The sequence below is a fragment of the Dendrobates tinctorius genome, unplaced genomic scaffold (assembly GCF_039654945.1).
Source record: "Dendrobates tinctorius isolate UK_male_01 unplaced genomic scaffold, ASM3965494v1 ptg000165l, whole genome shotgun sequence".
In the NCBI taxonomy this organism is placed as follows: Eukaryota; Metazoa; Chordata; class Amphibia; order Anura; family Dendrobatidae; genus Dendrobates; species Dendrobates tinctorius.
In genome coordinates, this window is record NW_027361832.1 from 24841426 (window position 1) to 24857383 (window position 15958).

Sequence of the window (15958 nt, forward strand, 5' to 3'; positions counted from 1 at the left end):
CGTGCCTAGGTCATCACGTTGCCCACAGTGTCCGTGGATCCTGATTGGCTGAAAAAGAGCGCAAAACAAACTTTTGAAACGCGACTTTGGCGCGTAAGTCGCCGACCTCGTGGCCGACCTCATCCTAGGGTCGGGTTTCGTTTCATGAAACCCGACTTTGCGAAAAGTCGGCGACTTTTGAATTTTTTCGACCCGTTTCGCTCAACTCTAGTGATGATTCTACACGAGTGATTCTGATAATTTCATTACATAGTATCCCTGCACAGCCGGCATCCGCCCACTAGAGGGAGCTCTAGACTGATCATCACCCTCGTGTCATTAGTAAACGCAGCTGTGGCGCGGATAGAGCAGTCCTAAGATCGCCTATTAATGACGTCAATAAAGCGCGTCTAAGCATGATGACAGAAAAGCGAGCAGCAGATCCCGAGTGATTCGTGCATGTGAAAGTCGGCCTCGGTGAGATCGGGCATGGCAGAGCTGGAGATCGGGCAGCACTGTGATGTGGAGCACTGCGGGCAGCTGGGTAACTGCTGTGTGTATGGGGGGAGCAGGGGCTGTGTCGGCTCCTGCCTGTGTGGACCCCACATGCAGCACTACATGGACGCTGTATAGGAGTTTTCCAGGTTTTCGGACCCTCTTCATTTTCTCCGGATTCCTGGCTCCCCGTCAGCTTGTATAATACTGACATTACCTGTCATCTGAGCCATACAGTTCTCTCCCTGATTATAGTGCTGTTCTGAGCCGTGTCACTGCTTAGTGCAGCTAAACTTCTGTAGCTTTTAGCTCATCAGTAAGGAACCCTCTTGTGTGTCTCGCTGTTCTCTCCAGTCCTGGCTCATTACTTTCCTAGCAGTATGGTTCAGTCTGTGCCCAAAGCCGCTTTGTTCCTCCAAGCCCGGACCTAGGATTCCACGATCTGTCTTATTTTACTCCCGTATATAGCGTCATTAATTCCGTATCTCTACGTAGGCATCACACCCTACATTCCCTATCAGTGTGTCTTTTGGAGGAAACCCACGCAGACACGGAGAATGTACAAACTCCTTGCAGATGTTGTCCTTGGTGAGACTTGGACCCCAGCACTGCCGTACGGTGCTGACCGCTGAGCTGCCGTACGGTGCTGACTGCTGAGCCACTGTGCTAATTTGACAGTGTGGAAAAAGAAAAAATAGTAATGTGATAATTCTAATGATTCTAGATGGTCAAATGTAAAGTGGTTTTCACTTTAGCATCAGACCTAATGGCATCGATCGCGTAGCTCCTCTACCTGTTAACACATGGGATCACTATAGATCATGGTGTCTCCACGTATGTGATGTGTGAAGCCTTGCCGGCATTGCAATCCATATGGCTAAAAGTACTGACAAATGCCCCAGAATTGCACTCAGACTCTGCTTTCAGACCCACTGCCCCCAGTGTGTAACATCCAGCCCCTCACCATCCCTTCTTCTGTTACTAACATTTGGGTCAGAATGGCCGGTGGTGAAGATCTCACTGTTGGCGGCGCGGTCACTGATGTAACAAGTCAGTTCATAAAGTGTTTTCATTTCTAAATAATTTCTTATCACGTGTTAGTAAAAAGTGAAAGGCATAGCAGCAACTCAGCCATGAGGTGACAGAACACTAAATCTTAGAGCTCAGGGCGCCAAGGCCCATAGTGCAGAAATGTCTCCCAATGCCCTGTTGCCCCAATAACTGCAGAGTCCAGACACCCTCTGTCATTAACATCAGCACAGACCTGCGCTCTGGGACATGGGTTTCCATGGCTGAGCTTCTCCATGGAAGCTTTACATCACCAAGCACAATGCCAAGAGTCCAGATGGAGTGGTGTAAAGCCACCCACCTTGGACTCTGGAGCAGTAGAAACGTGTTCTATAGAGATTACCTTACTGACAGTATTGTGCCAACTGTAAAGTTTGGTGTAGCAGACCCAATTTTTGGGGGATGTTGTTCATGGTTTGGATTGGTCCCCACTTAGTTTCAGTGAAGTCTTAAACCTTTAGTTACAAAAAGACATTTCTATGCCTTGAATTTTGTGGAAATAGTGTGGGTAAGGCCCTCTTCTGTGCCCTATGACTGTGCCCAAAGCGAGGTCCATACAGGCACGGTTGGCTGAGCCTGGTGTGGAGGAATGTGACCGGCCAAACAGAGCTCTGACCTCATTCCCAACCAACACCTTTGGGATCAACTAGGATGGAGATTGTGAGCCCGGCCCTCTCCTCCAACATCAGTGTCTGACCCCACAAATGCTCTTCTGGATGAAAAAGTCCCACAAACACTCTGCAAAATCTAATGGCTTTAGAATGGTACGTTCTAAATGCCGGTGTAGGTGTCGTAATATTTTAGTCCATGTTTCACACACAAATTGCATATAGCGAGTCATTCAGTGACTCTCCAGCTGAACATTGTGTTACCTGTATTACCAAATCGTAAACCATTCAGGAGGCCGCCCACCTGTGCTCAGACACCCGAACCCTGACCAGCGTCATGTGGTGGATGGACGGTGGAAACAACGGTCCCATATTGTAGTCAGCACTTGGTTGATTTGTTACCAAAACTTTAACAATTGAAGCGGATGTCAAATGGAGATTGATTTATGATTGTATAAAAATGACTATAATGCGTGACTTTTACATTCATTTTCCTTATCTCTTTCACGGCAAATGCTGGTGCTGCAGTCGTGGTAAACGCTTTCAGGCGTCAGTGACTCTTCACATGCGTTAAAAAAAAAAAAAAAGTCCCAATTTTTCCCCAGTGTTCAGACAGCTTCAGGTCTTACAATCAGTGGTGTTCATACATGGATAAATGACTAAGCTTCTCCTACACATTTTAATGTTAGTCATGGACAGCACAATGGTACATGGACACCATCTGTGTGCTGTCCGTGATTTTCACAGATCCATAGACTTGTATGGGGGATTTTAATTGACTAATTAAAAAAAAAAATAAACCACAAATCACAACGACATTTATTTATTTTTTTTTGGCATGCGGTCCTCAAAAACAACAAACAAGACCTACTGGCACTTCCAAATCAGGAAACTGGTGTGAAGTAAGAGTAGCCATCTCTATACATACGGGCAGTTTCACACGTCAGTGTCTCCGGTACGTGTAGTGACAGTTTTCTCACGTACCGGAGACACTGACACATGTAGACACATTTGAATGAATGTGTCTATGCAGATGTCAACGTGTTTTCACGGACCGTGTGTCAATGTGCAAAACACTCTGACATGTCCGTTTTTGTGCAACAGCACGGATCACACGGACCCATACAAGTCAATGGGTCCGTGTAAACATGTACCACACACGGATACTGTCTGTGTGCGTCTTTAAAACTCAAAGGGTTAACATTGAAAATTTTTCAAAAACACGGATGGTACACACGGATGTCACACGTATGGACACGGATAGCTCCGGTACCGGAATTATCTGGACGTGTGAAACTGCCCTAACGAAGTTGCACTCGGTGGCGCTAAAGCACTTAAATATGAATAGCATTACTGCTCTAGATAATAAGGGGGAAAAAATAGAGATACTGAGCACATAGTTTGGCCAATTCCTGCATGCCCAGCAGCCAGCGACAAGGCGATCTCTGGTGTTGCTGGGAACCTATTTAGTGTGAACACTGCTCTAAGACTAAAGCCTAAATTTATGGGTAATTGGGATCCTGATGCAGTTAAAAGCGCCACAGGCTGGAGGGTGGAGTGCTTGGTCAGAGAGCTAACATATGTGGCGGTTTTAATTGCAGCCTTAGAGAGGTGTTCACACTAGGTAAGTTCCCAGCAAAAGTGGAGATCGCTTTGTCGTTGGCTGCTGGTCATGCATTAATTGGCCAAATTCTGTGCTTAGCATCTTTTTTTTTTTTTTTTTTTTTTTTTTTTTTTGCGCAGTATTTCTCTTCATATTTACGTGCTTTATCACTACAGAGTGCAAGTTTATTTGTATCTCAAACCAGACATGTGAACAGCCCCATAGACTGTAATGCCAGCGTTCTATCTGTGAAAAATCACAGAACGCAAACCTGAGTCACAGACGTCTGAGGCCTAACGGAGAAGTCTGTAAGCGTTCATCCTCAGTTCCACGTTGTTACCACTGTTGGGGGATGACACGAGAAGCCTAGTGCCTTCACTTCTGTCTGTTCCCCTCAGAAATCAGTGGTAACAAATTTGTTATATCATTGGAGCAGCATAAGGCCATGTTCACACGGTCAGTATTTGGTCAGTATTTTACCTCAGTATTTGTAAGCCAAAACCAGGAGAGAGGGTGATAAATACAGAAGTGGTGACGTGTCTCCATTATACTTTTCCTGATTGTTCCATCCCTGATTTTGGCTTACAAATACTGAGGTAAAATACTGACCAAATACTGAACGTGTGAATGTGACCTAAAAGAAAAGACCACTTTTTCTATAGACTTCACTTGTGAAACATTTAAATTGGATTGTGTTTTAACTGTCTTCATTGTGTTCATTTACAGATTTTCTTCCCTTCGTGTGTGATGGCTGCTCCCGAGTCTTCTGGTCAGTGTGTGCCTTAATTTTTCCTATGTCCCTACAACAGTGTCACACCTCCCAGAAAGTAAAATGTGATAAGTATTAGATCGGATTCAAAAATTACATCATAATGTTAAAAAAACAAAATGGGGAGGGGGGATAAAGAACATAAATGCAGACATACACGGGTAAGGTTATCAAACTGTAAAACCCAGATCTGTCCTTAATATGCAGTATACTACTATACATGAAAACATGGTAGTATTGACCTGATTACAAATATTAAAAATGGACAAAGTTACCCAAATACCATGTGCCTCAGCTCGCGTTTCGCCTGCGGCTTTCTCCTGGGGCAATGTTATGTGCATAGCAAAAAAGTCAGAATCGCTTAGAATAGAATCAAAACATACTGAATGCATACAAACAAGCATCAATAGAAGAAAGATGGCTTGTAAAAATAAATGATACAAATAGTGTCACAGCAAAAAAATCAATATCTTATTAGAAGACAAAATACTGGACCACAACATATACTGGTACCAGAAATGTATGTGGTCACCCAACATCTCCTCCCTGATGCGGTGGTGGTACCCTATAAAATACCCCTGAAACTCGAACCCAAGGTACATAACTCCCTAGTGCACAAGGTAGCGTAAACGGATAAAATGCACATAAGGTGAAATGAATATGGAAGATAAAGTATCTGATCTACAGAGAACTCTAATCCACAGTACAACCCACAGAGTGATATTACATAATATCTTATGAGGATGTGGCCATGGCTAACCACCAAAACACATTGATAATGAAAATGATACATAATTGAAGATGTAAGACCTGGGACAAGAAGGCGGTCGCAGTGCGTGATTTGCACGTTTCGCAGCTTTCTCAGAGGTAGATGCGAAGTTATAAACACTGGGTATTCTGAAAAGATCATATGACTACTTTCATTGGGAGGTGACACCTGATCGATTACTTGGGGCAGCTGTTCTATTTTTTTTTTTTTTTTTTTTTCCAGTTATAGTCAGAACATTATTCAGATTACAGGCTGCAGTAAAACTGTTCCTGTGATGCATTCCCCATCCTTCTTGCCTGCATCCCCCTGCTAGTAAGATTATATTTCAGTGATAACAATATTAGGGAATTGCCCATACTGGACTTCACTTATAACTGGCACCAAAATGGTCTTCCATGGGTCATTGCCCCGTCGGGACTTACCCCTTCGTCCTCACCGCTCACACACAGGGATCGACTTTGCACCTGTCTGGACGTCAGTGTTGTGTGTGGGGTGTTTTTTTTTTTTTTTGACTAATCCAGACTTTTCATATTTTTAGCCTTTCCTGCTGCATTGATTGATATGAGACCATGTTCTAATTTTTTTTTTTTTTTTCCTCTCTTAAAGCCTCACACACAGAAGCCAGGATTCCCACGGCTGCCCTGAGGTAAGGCGCATTGTGTTTTCCTAGAACAACTAGCTGTTTCCTTGAGGCTATGTGCCCACGTTAGCGTCTTAAAACGCTCAAAAAACCGGACTCCTTCCCAGAAAACGCGCGTCTTATTTCTGTGCGACTTTTGCACAAAACCCACATGTTATGATGCGTTTTTTCCACACAGGTTTTTTTTTTTTATTTTATTTTTTTTTTTTGGAAACAGCTAAAAACGCAGACCTATGCGGAAAATGAGCATGCTGCGTTTTTAAAGCGTTAAAAAAACAAAACAAAACGCATGCATTGGCACGAAAAGGCCAAAATGCATTAAATTGAATGGGAAGCTTATTTTAAGTGTTTCTGAAGCGTCTGAGCCGGCACAAACACTTCAAAAAAACTCAATGTGGACACACAGCCTGACGGAGGTGTATGGGGATTGATGTATTGATGGTTTATCCTTAAGAATGGTCTTCATTATGGGATCAGTGGGGGTCTGACACCTGGAATACCCACTGATCAGCTGGAAATCAGCACTGTATGGCAGAACGCGGCACAAGGCCTCGATCAGTGGCCGCAGCCAAGAGCTGCACTCGATCTCCTATACATCACATAACACTGTCCAGAGCAGTTCTCAGCTGATTAGTGCGTGTACCAGGTGTAAGACCCTCACCGGTCTCATATTGATGATCACCTATTGTATGGATAGCCCACACAATATATGTAACTGCGCTTTCATAAAAATGTAGTCGTGTAATGCAGACATGTCGGGAACGTCTACCTGTGAGGGTCGGGGTGCTGAGATCATCACCGATCACTAAAAGACAGGCTGCTCTCCCCCGAGACCGACGCAAACTTTCTGCGAGCCCATCGTCTTCGTCAGCTGGTGATCAGTTGTGGTCTCAACTCGGGATGTCGCTGATGAAAACTTCTGACATATCTCTGCCGTGTTATAGGCATTCTAAAAATATTAGCTAAACTTTAATAATCAGAAAGATGTTAACCCCCCCCCCCCAGCACTAGTGTCACTAGTAATGATTTCTGCTATTAAATGGTCTGATTGTGCGGTACTGGAGAAGTAGTGCAGTGCTCGGCCACCAGAGGACACTATCTCTAATCTTGTACACTATACATGCACTGTTATTCATAGAAATGGACACTAATGTACAGCGGTGAGAACAAGGCCTCATCTGTTCGGCTGCTTCTGTCCTTCTGTGGTCGCTTTTGTGGCAACCAGTTATTAGTGCCGTTCCCAGAGTTGTCAGCCAGCTTTCCCGTGCCCCTGGATGACAAATGTAATGACATAGCTGGGCTGCTTTGTACCTCCAGATGAGATGGAGTCGGATAACATTTTAGTTTGTGTGATTCTGGTTACTGGATCACTGGAAGCTAAAATTGTCTCCCGATGTGCTGGAGAACATGATTGTTGGGGGTGGTCCTGGACTGTGTAGTGACGGAGGCTTCCACTGTACTGGTCACTCCTCCATGTATATTAATGCATTCTCCCAGCTGACTACAGGCAGCAGCAGTGGACAGCCAGAAGACAGCACTCAGCTCCCTTGTACGTACACCGGCTGTGGAGCGAAGGAGCTGGTGGAGGTTTTATGTCCTTTCTGCAAGAAGCATTTTTGCTTGAGGTTAGTTTGGCCACAGACATGTCGCAGCGCCTGTCCCTTATTCTGCGTTATTCTACATGTCGCCCTTTGTCTTTTCCAGACATCGTCACCAGCCTGACCACAGATGTGACCAGCTGGAGGCTCCAAAGCAACGGATGGCTGCAACCCAACAGCTGGTGAAGCAGATTGTGGGTACGTAAGGCTGTGTCCACGTGACTGGTATTTGCAGCATTTCTTCTGCAGCAAACACGAGTAGGCGGGAAAAACACTGTGTAAAAAAATGTACATTTTTACTCTTCGCCACGACAGCACCCACTGGAGGTATCAGATCCGCCCATTTGGAACAGGAAACCCTACAGGAAAGATAAAAGGGGCGGTCCGCCTTTCCTCCTCAGTTTTGGTTTCCTGTTCCAAATGGAGCAGGATCCTGCAGGATCTTACTTGGGCCATGCATCCGCCTGTGCGGTCTCCTCGGGAACGGGGCAGGGGCTGCGGTCCGGAAGCAGCGTCGGGGGAGATTACGTTTGACGGTTCCCCCCTCGTCTGGTGGCATAACGGTGATGACCGGGTCCGGGGAGGGCCGCCCGGTATCTCCACCCCCCCCCCCATCGGTGGAGATACAGCGTGGGAGGTGAAGCCATGAGCGCGTGAACCGCGCGTGTGAGTAGTGGTGGCGCAGGAGCCGGCCGGCGCCCGACGCTCCTATACCCCGGAAGTAATGGTTGAACTTCCGGGGTAGGATGGCGATGACGCGGCGCATGCGCCCTGACACAGGGCGACTTCCGGGGGGCACGACAGGAAAACAGCGCTGCAACGATGGAACCATGTCGTCCCCCACGGAGTCGCAGGCCCCAGCAGGGGATTCAGCTGGGGGCAATTCCACCAGGGACCGCAGCGCCAGGACAGAGACTGCCCGCAGGAGCGAGGCAGCAGAAACCAGATCCAGACCGTCTCAGCCATCCAACCCGGTATTAGGCTTCACTAGGTGAGTGTGCAAAGTATATACTCTACCTATTAAGCTAACCTCCTCCTCCCCACCCTCTCTTTACCTTTGACCTCCCACTTCAGTCAAAGAAAAAAGAAAAAACTAAACATAAAGAATACGCATTATGTTCAGAGCCTCTCCCTGACTCCTACCCCAAAAAACTCTGCAAACAATGCATGAAAGAGACCAGGCAGGGGTCGACGATATCTTCTAAAGATATCCGAGCCATAATTAGGGAGGAGATACAAGCCATCAACCGCGCCAGCACTCCCTCAGAGTCCAGTCATAAGAAACAGGTCGTTGTTAGTTCAGAGGAAGAACAGGAGTTAAATTCAGGCTCCGCATTCACGTCCTCATCGTCATCCTCGGAGATGGAAGGACGCGCATGTTTTCCACTGGACAGCGTAGATAACCTAGTAAAAGCGGTTAGAAATACTATGGGGTGTGAAGAGGAAAGGGGAGCCCAAACCGCGCAGGACATTATGTTTGCGGGATTGGCAGAAAAAAAGAGGAGATCATTTCCGGTGATACCGGCAATTAAGGACCTCATCAAAAGAGTGGGGAAAAACACGACCAGAGGGGTTTTCTCCCATCAGCCTCAAAACGGAAGTATCCGTTCACTGATGAAGACCTATTGAAATGGACTAAAATACCAAAGGTGGATGCCGTCATAGCCTCCACTTCCAAACAGACCTCAATCCCGGTCGAGGACGCAGGATTGTTAGCAGACCCATTAGACCGAAAGGCAGAATCTTCGCTCAAAAGGTCCTGGGAGTCCACCACCGGGGTATTCAAACCCGCAATAGCCAGCACATGTACTGCTAGATCAATGCTGGTATGGCTAGATCAATTAGATCAGCAGATCGAGCAAAGAGTGTCAAGGGAGAAACTGCGTGCAGCCATCCCGTTGATAAGAGGTGCAGCTGCCTTTATGGCAGATGCTTCAGCGGACACCCTAAGACTGGCAGCGAGGTCGGCAGCCCTGGTGAATAACGCCAGACGCGCGCTGTGGATAAAAAGCTGGAAAGGGGACGCACAATCAAAATCCAAAATTAGTGCAACCCCATGCGAGGGTGAGTTCCTCTTCGGGAAAGCCTTAGACGAAATTCTCGCCAAGGCAAAAGAGAGGAAAAAGGCCTTCAGTGATTCTCCCATTCCGTTTTATAGGAAAACCTTTAAGAGACGGCCATTCGGGAGAAGAAGACAGTCGGACAGAACGAATAGATGGGCCACGAAAGACGAAAAGCAGAAGGGTACCATCTTCAGAGGGCCAACATATAGGATTGATAAAAATTAAGAGTTTAGACCCACCAGTTGGGGGTAGATTAAAATTTTTTGTTACCAAATGGGAACAAATTACGTTAAGCCCATGGATTTTGAACATAATCAAGGAAGGAATAAAGATTGAATTCCTTCAGATCCCTTATGAATTCTTTGTTATAACTCGCCTTAATTCCTCAGTTCAGCAAAAGGCTCTCGAAGATGAGATTCGAGTCCTACTAACTAAAAAAGTTTTAGTTGACGTCCCTGAGGAACAAGAGGGTAGAGGCTTTTACTCTCCCCTGTTTTTGGTTTCTAAACCAGACGGTACGTTTAGAACCATTATTAATTTAAAGAAGCTTAATTCATTTATAAAAAATTATAACTTCAAAATGGAATCAATTAGATCCACTATAAAGCTTCTTTTCCCAAACTGCGTAATGGCAGGGATTGATTTAAAAGATGTGAATAGGGAGATGATAATAAGCAATAGATTCCAGAAATACCTAAGAGTCGCAGTGGAAGTCGAGGGCAGGATTCTTCATTTCCAATACGCGGCCATGCCCTTCGGGCTTTCCACGGCACCAAGAATATTTACTAAGGTGATGGCAGAAGTGATGGCCTACCTTCGCCAAAAGGACACACTGATCGTGCCGTATTTAGATGACTTCCTAATAATTGGGAATTCAGTCAAACAATGTACCGAACGCGTGACTGACACAATCTCCTCTTTTCAGAGCCTTGGCTGGATCATCAATATCCAAAAGTCCAGACTCGATCCACAATCTCTCCAGACATTTCTAGGATTTCAACTAGATTCCTTGACCCAGAGATGTCTACTACCTCAGGTAAAAATCACCCTCACGAAACAAAAAATACGAGCAGCTATAGATAGACCACGGGTGTCCTTGAGAGGAGCAATGTCACTATTAGGATCACTAAATTCTTGCACCTCGGCAGTCCGGTGGGCCCAGTACCATGTCCGTACACTACAACACCAGATCCTCCAAGAGGATAAGCGACATAGTGGTCATTTACAGAGCAAAATAACCCTGTCACAAGAAGTCTTGACTTCTCTAGAGTGGTGGTTAGATGATGACCATTTATGTTCAGGAGTTCCATGGGTTATAGTTCCATCCTGTATCGTAACCACTGATGCCAGTCCCCAGGGCTGGGGAGCCCACATGGAGAATGGGTTTCATCAGGGAAGGTGGAATAGAGAGGAATGCAAGTACTCATCCTATTTAAAAGAACTGACTGCAGTGTTCTATGCTCTATACAACTTCCTTCCGCAGCTCCAACAGAAGCATGTCAGGATCCTATCGGACAACACCACCACAGTGGCCTATATAAACAGACAAGGAGGAACTCGATCAGAGACTCTGATGTCTTCAGCGGCAAGAATTTTAAACTTAGCAGAAAACTATTTTTTGTCCCTCTCGGCTCTTCATATCAGAGGCGAGAGCAATCAAAAGGCAGACTTCCTAAGCCGACACACTCTACGGCAAGGAGAGTGGTGCCTCAATCAGAAGGTCTTCAGGGACATAGTAGCCCTATGGGGACAACCCGAGGTGGACCTTTTCGCCACAAAGGAGAACAGGCAGATAAAAACATTTGCCTCCCTATCTCCATCAGATCACCCAGACATACTAGACGCCCTTCTAGCTCCATGGAATTTCAACCTGGCGTATGCGTTCCCTCCATTGATCCTCCTACCTCAAGTAATTCGGAAGATCAGAGACGACAAAGCAAGGATAATCTTAATAGCACCGTTCTGGCCAAAAAGACCGTGGTTTTCGTGGCTGCAAATTATGTCAATAACAACAGATCCTTGGGTCCTTCCTTCGACTCCCAACCTACTCTCCCAAGGCCCCTTTTTCCACCCTCAAGTGGTCAGCTTGCACTTGACGGTGTGGAATTTGAGAGGCAGTTATTGAGGACAAGAGGATTCTCTGAGTCTTTAATTACTACACTACTACAAAGTAGAAAACAGTCCACAACCCAAATTTACACTAGAATATGGAAAAAATTTCTTCAATTCCATACAGTACCTCATACAGCAGAAGTTCCGATAATCCCAATCTTGGAATTTCTGCAGAAAGGGAAAGACTTAGGCTTAGCAGTAAATACGCTAAGAGTACAAATATCGGCATTAGGAGCACTATATGGCCATAATATAGCAGGCAACAAGTGGATAACTCGATTCATTACAGCATGTGAACGAATAGCTCCAATCCACATACCCTCCGTCCCTACATGGGATCTAAATCTGGTCTTAGACGCCCTAACGGTAGACCCCTTTGAGCCGATCGACACAATACCCTTCAAATACTTAGCACTTAAAATGGCCCTCTTGGTAGCACTGACCTCAGCTAGAAGAGTGGGTGATATCCAGGCCTTGTCAATAGATCCACTTTTTTTTCAAGAATACCAAGACAGATTGGTATTAAAACCAGACCCTGCCTACCTGCCAAAAGTGGCAACAAAATACCATAGATCTCAGGAGATACTCCTCCCAACCTTCTATAAAGATCCCTCTACTCCGGAAGAGCAGAAGTTCCATACTCTGGACGTCAAAAGAACTGTCCTAAAATATATTGAGAGGTCCAACAGTTGGAGGCAGAGCAGGGCCCTATTTGTTTCATTTCAGGGCTGTAAGAAGGGGTATGGAGTCACGAAGAGCACCATTTCCCGGTGGATCAGAGAGGCCATTCGTTTAGCCTACTCCGCAAAAAACGAAGATCCTCCAGGGAACATCAGGGCGCATTCCACCAGGGCAATGGCAACTTCTTGGGCGGAAAAGGGAGATGTTCCGATTGAAACTATATGTAAGGCGGCAGTTTGGTCATCCCCTTCTACCTTCTATAACCACTATAGACTTGATCTTTCATCAACCTCTGACTTAAGCTTTGGCAGGACTGTCCTTGGCACGGTAGCCCCACCCAGGTGATGGTCTCTGGAATCTCTCCAGTGGGTGCTGTCGTGGCGAAGAGTAAAAAGCCGGATTACTTACCGGTAATGCTTTTAATGAGTCCACGACAGCACCCGCTCACTTCCCTCCCTAAAGATATCAATAGTTAAAGTATATCAACCAAATAATGGATAAGAAAGATGTTAAAATAAGAGAACATTGCCTAATCCTTGGCGGTCCTTCTGGTACTCTGAAACGTAAAACTGAGGAGGAAAGGCGGACTGCCCCTTTTATCTTTCCTGTAGGGTTTCCTGTTCCAAATGGGCGGATCCGATACCTCCAGTGGGTACTGTCGTGGACTCATTAAAAGAGCATTACCGGTAAGTAATCCGGCTTTTTGGTAGGGTTTTTCCCCATTTGAGGCTGGTTTCACACTTGTGCTGTTTTTGCGCAAAAACGCATGTCTTTTTTCCTATACTTCACATGGGTGCGCACACATGCGTTTGTATGTTCATGCGTTTTTTTTGTAGTGTGCGCTCGGACGCATAAAATGCATTTTTTTTGTGCGTCCGACTTGTCCCAAAAAAAAGCATGCGTTTTTTTTTTTGTTTTTTTTTTGTTTCACCCAAACACCCATTATAGCCTATGGGTGCGCTGACAGGCGCATTACCATGCGCCCATCAGTTCAAAAATCACATGCGTTTTTAAAAAACCATGCGCAAAACCGCACACAAACGCATGATGCGTTTTTATGTGCGTTTGCACTGCGCAGCGCAAAAATCGCAAGTGTGAAAGTAGCCTGAGTGGGTGAAAGAACTGACGTAATACAGATCTGAAAAAGCTCTAGTTCAAATCGGCCAGGGAAAAAATAAGCATAATCTGCATGAGGTTTCTGAAATCTCATTCACTTTGATGTTGTGAAATGCAGGATATTTTTTTTTTTTTTTTTTTTTTTTTCAAAAAGGTGCAGAAAAAAATGTAGCACATGTACAAGCCCTGTGTTCTCCTGTATTGTGTACCTGTATCGTACCAGCATATGCTGTACATAAAATACAGTGGCACGTAAAAGCTTGTCACGCCTGGTCAAAATTACTGTTACTGTGAACAGTTGAGCATGTTGAAGATGAAACCATCTCTAAAAGGCCTAAAGTTAAAGGGAATCTGTCACCCATCTTTAGTGATATCATGTAAAGGTATCACCCAATTGTGCATCCCACGAGGATTCTATTAGGACTTTTGATTCCCCCCAACCCTGCACCTTTTGATGCATAAATACCTCGTATCTTGGTGGAGATGTATGGAAATCGCAACGGTCCGGCCTGATGGGCGGGGCTTATTCGCCTTCTCAAACCCCCCCCCCCCCCTCCACAGCTTTCTGAACGTAATCTTCATCTGTGAATATCAGACGTCGCAGTTTTCTGCGCTTGCGCATTGAAAAGGCCTCCGGCGCTTGTGCAGTATGCGTTGCCAAACTGTGGGCAAAGCATATAATCGGTACTGTGCATGCGCCAGTATTTTTCAGCGTGGTCTATGCCCCAGAAGTGTGTCCTGCATGTGAAGACTTCCGGGGCATAGACCGCGCTGAAAAATACCAGCACATGCGTGCTCCGAATTATGTTTTGCCCACAATTGGGCAAAGCATACTGCACAAGCACAGAAAACTACAGCTTCTGATATTCACAGATGAAGAATACGATCAGCAAGCCGTGTGTGGGGGGGGGGATTTGTGTGGAGAAGGCGAAAAAGCCACGCCCACCAGACCGGACGGCGGCGATTTCCATACATCTTCACCAAGATAAAAAAAAAAAAAGGTATTTACGCTTCAAAGGTGCGGGGTCGGGGGAATCAAAAGTCCTAATAGAATCCTTATGGGATGCACAATTGGGTGATATCTTTACATGATATCACTAAAAATGGGTGACAGATTCCCTTTAAAGATGACACATTTTCCTTTGTACTTTAGGCTAAAAAAAAAAAAACCCCATAATATATAATAGGCGAGTGGGCCAGTGCAAAAGTTTGGGCACCCTTGGAGATGTGCGCAGGTAACTTTGACCAATGTTTAGACCTTAATTAGCCTGTTAGGGTTATGGCATGTTCACGCTCATCGTTGGGGAAAAGGCCAGGTGATGCAAATTTCAGCTTGATAAAAACCCAGCCTTCTCTAACCTTGTACCAAAAAACTGCAGCCATTGGTTCTTGTAAGCAGCTGCCTAGAACTCTGAAAATAGGGGCCAACAAAGTATGAGAAGGCTATAAGAATTGTAGAATCGGAAGGGACCTCCTGCGTCATCTGGTCCAACCCTCTGCTCAATTCAGGATTCACTAAATCATCCCAGACAGATGTCTGTCCAGCCTCAGTTTGAAGACTTCTATTGAAGGAGAACTCACCACCTCTCGTGGCAGCCTGTTCCACTCACTGATCACCCTCAGTGTCAAAAAGTTTTTCTAATATCTAATCTGTCTCCTCCCATTCAGTTTCATCCCATTGCTTTTATTCTTTTCCCTTCCCCATGACAGCACCGCAGACATGAGAGATGGTATCCGCCCCCAGGAAACCTGTAGCAGAGACATAAGAAGGGGGCGGCACCTCTCTCCTCAGTTTTGGTTTCCTGTTTCCCGCAGGCGGATGCCTGGGGCGGAGTCCATACCTCAGGAGGGATCCCCCTCTGATGTCAGGAGGCTGAGGTCCGTGGGGAGAGGAAGGCAGCGGGGCACGGTGGAGCGCGCCTGTCAGCCTGGCTCGGTGGGTGCTGCAGCGGCCTCGCGAGACTCCCCGGCGGCCACTCCTGTGGTAGGCTGGGCCGGGGGAGGCGTGGCCACCACGACGCTGGCGCCGACTGAGTGGCGACGACTTCTGGGGTCGCACCGGAAGTGACATCACACGCCGGGGGAGCGGTGTACAGGGCACTTCCGTGAGGGAGCGGACCCAGAGGTGCACACCGCTCCTCCATAAAAGAGAAATAAGGCAAGGTGCTACCGGCCCCTGAGAGGCTGCATATAGGCTCTGAAGTAGCAGAGCCAGACCACCAGCCAGGTGGCTAAAGGATCGATCCTGAAGGCGAGATGCACGCACAGGAGGAAGAGCCACAGGCAACCGGGGTACTCAGAGGGCCGGGTGAGTGCCTTTGTAAGGCAACACATAATATGAACGACTGCCCCATGTCATGTCTCTTAGGGCAGTTTCACACATCCAAATAATTCCGGTACCGGAGCTGTCCGTGTGCATACGTATTCCATCCGTGTTTTTGAAAAATTATTTTCAAT

At 46.2% G+C, this 15958-nt stretch overlaps 1 protein-coding gene across 1 annotated transcript in view; it reads left to right on the forward strand.

The window, feature by feature from the left end:
- The first annotated feature begins 367 nt into the window (after nucleotides 1–367).
- Nucleotides 368–15958, forward strand: part of ZFAND1 (zinc finger AN1-type containing 1) — a 34160-nt gene continuing 18569 nt past the window's right edge. The window contains exons 1-5 of the mRNA XM_073550591.1: nucleotides 368–523; nucleotides 4480–4522; nucleotides 5898–5937; nucleotides 7429–7556; nucleotides 7636–7727. Coding sequence (XP_073406692.1) covers nucleotides 469–523; nucleotides 4480–4522; nucleotides 5898–5937; nucleotides 7429–7556; nucleotides 7636–7727 — 358 coding nt within the window. The 5' untranslated portion in view covers nucleotides 368–468. The remainder of the gene's footprint in view (nucleotides 524–4479; nucleotides 4523–5897; nucleotides 5938–7428; nucleotides 7557–7635; nucleotides 7728–15958) is intronic.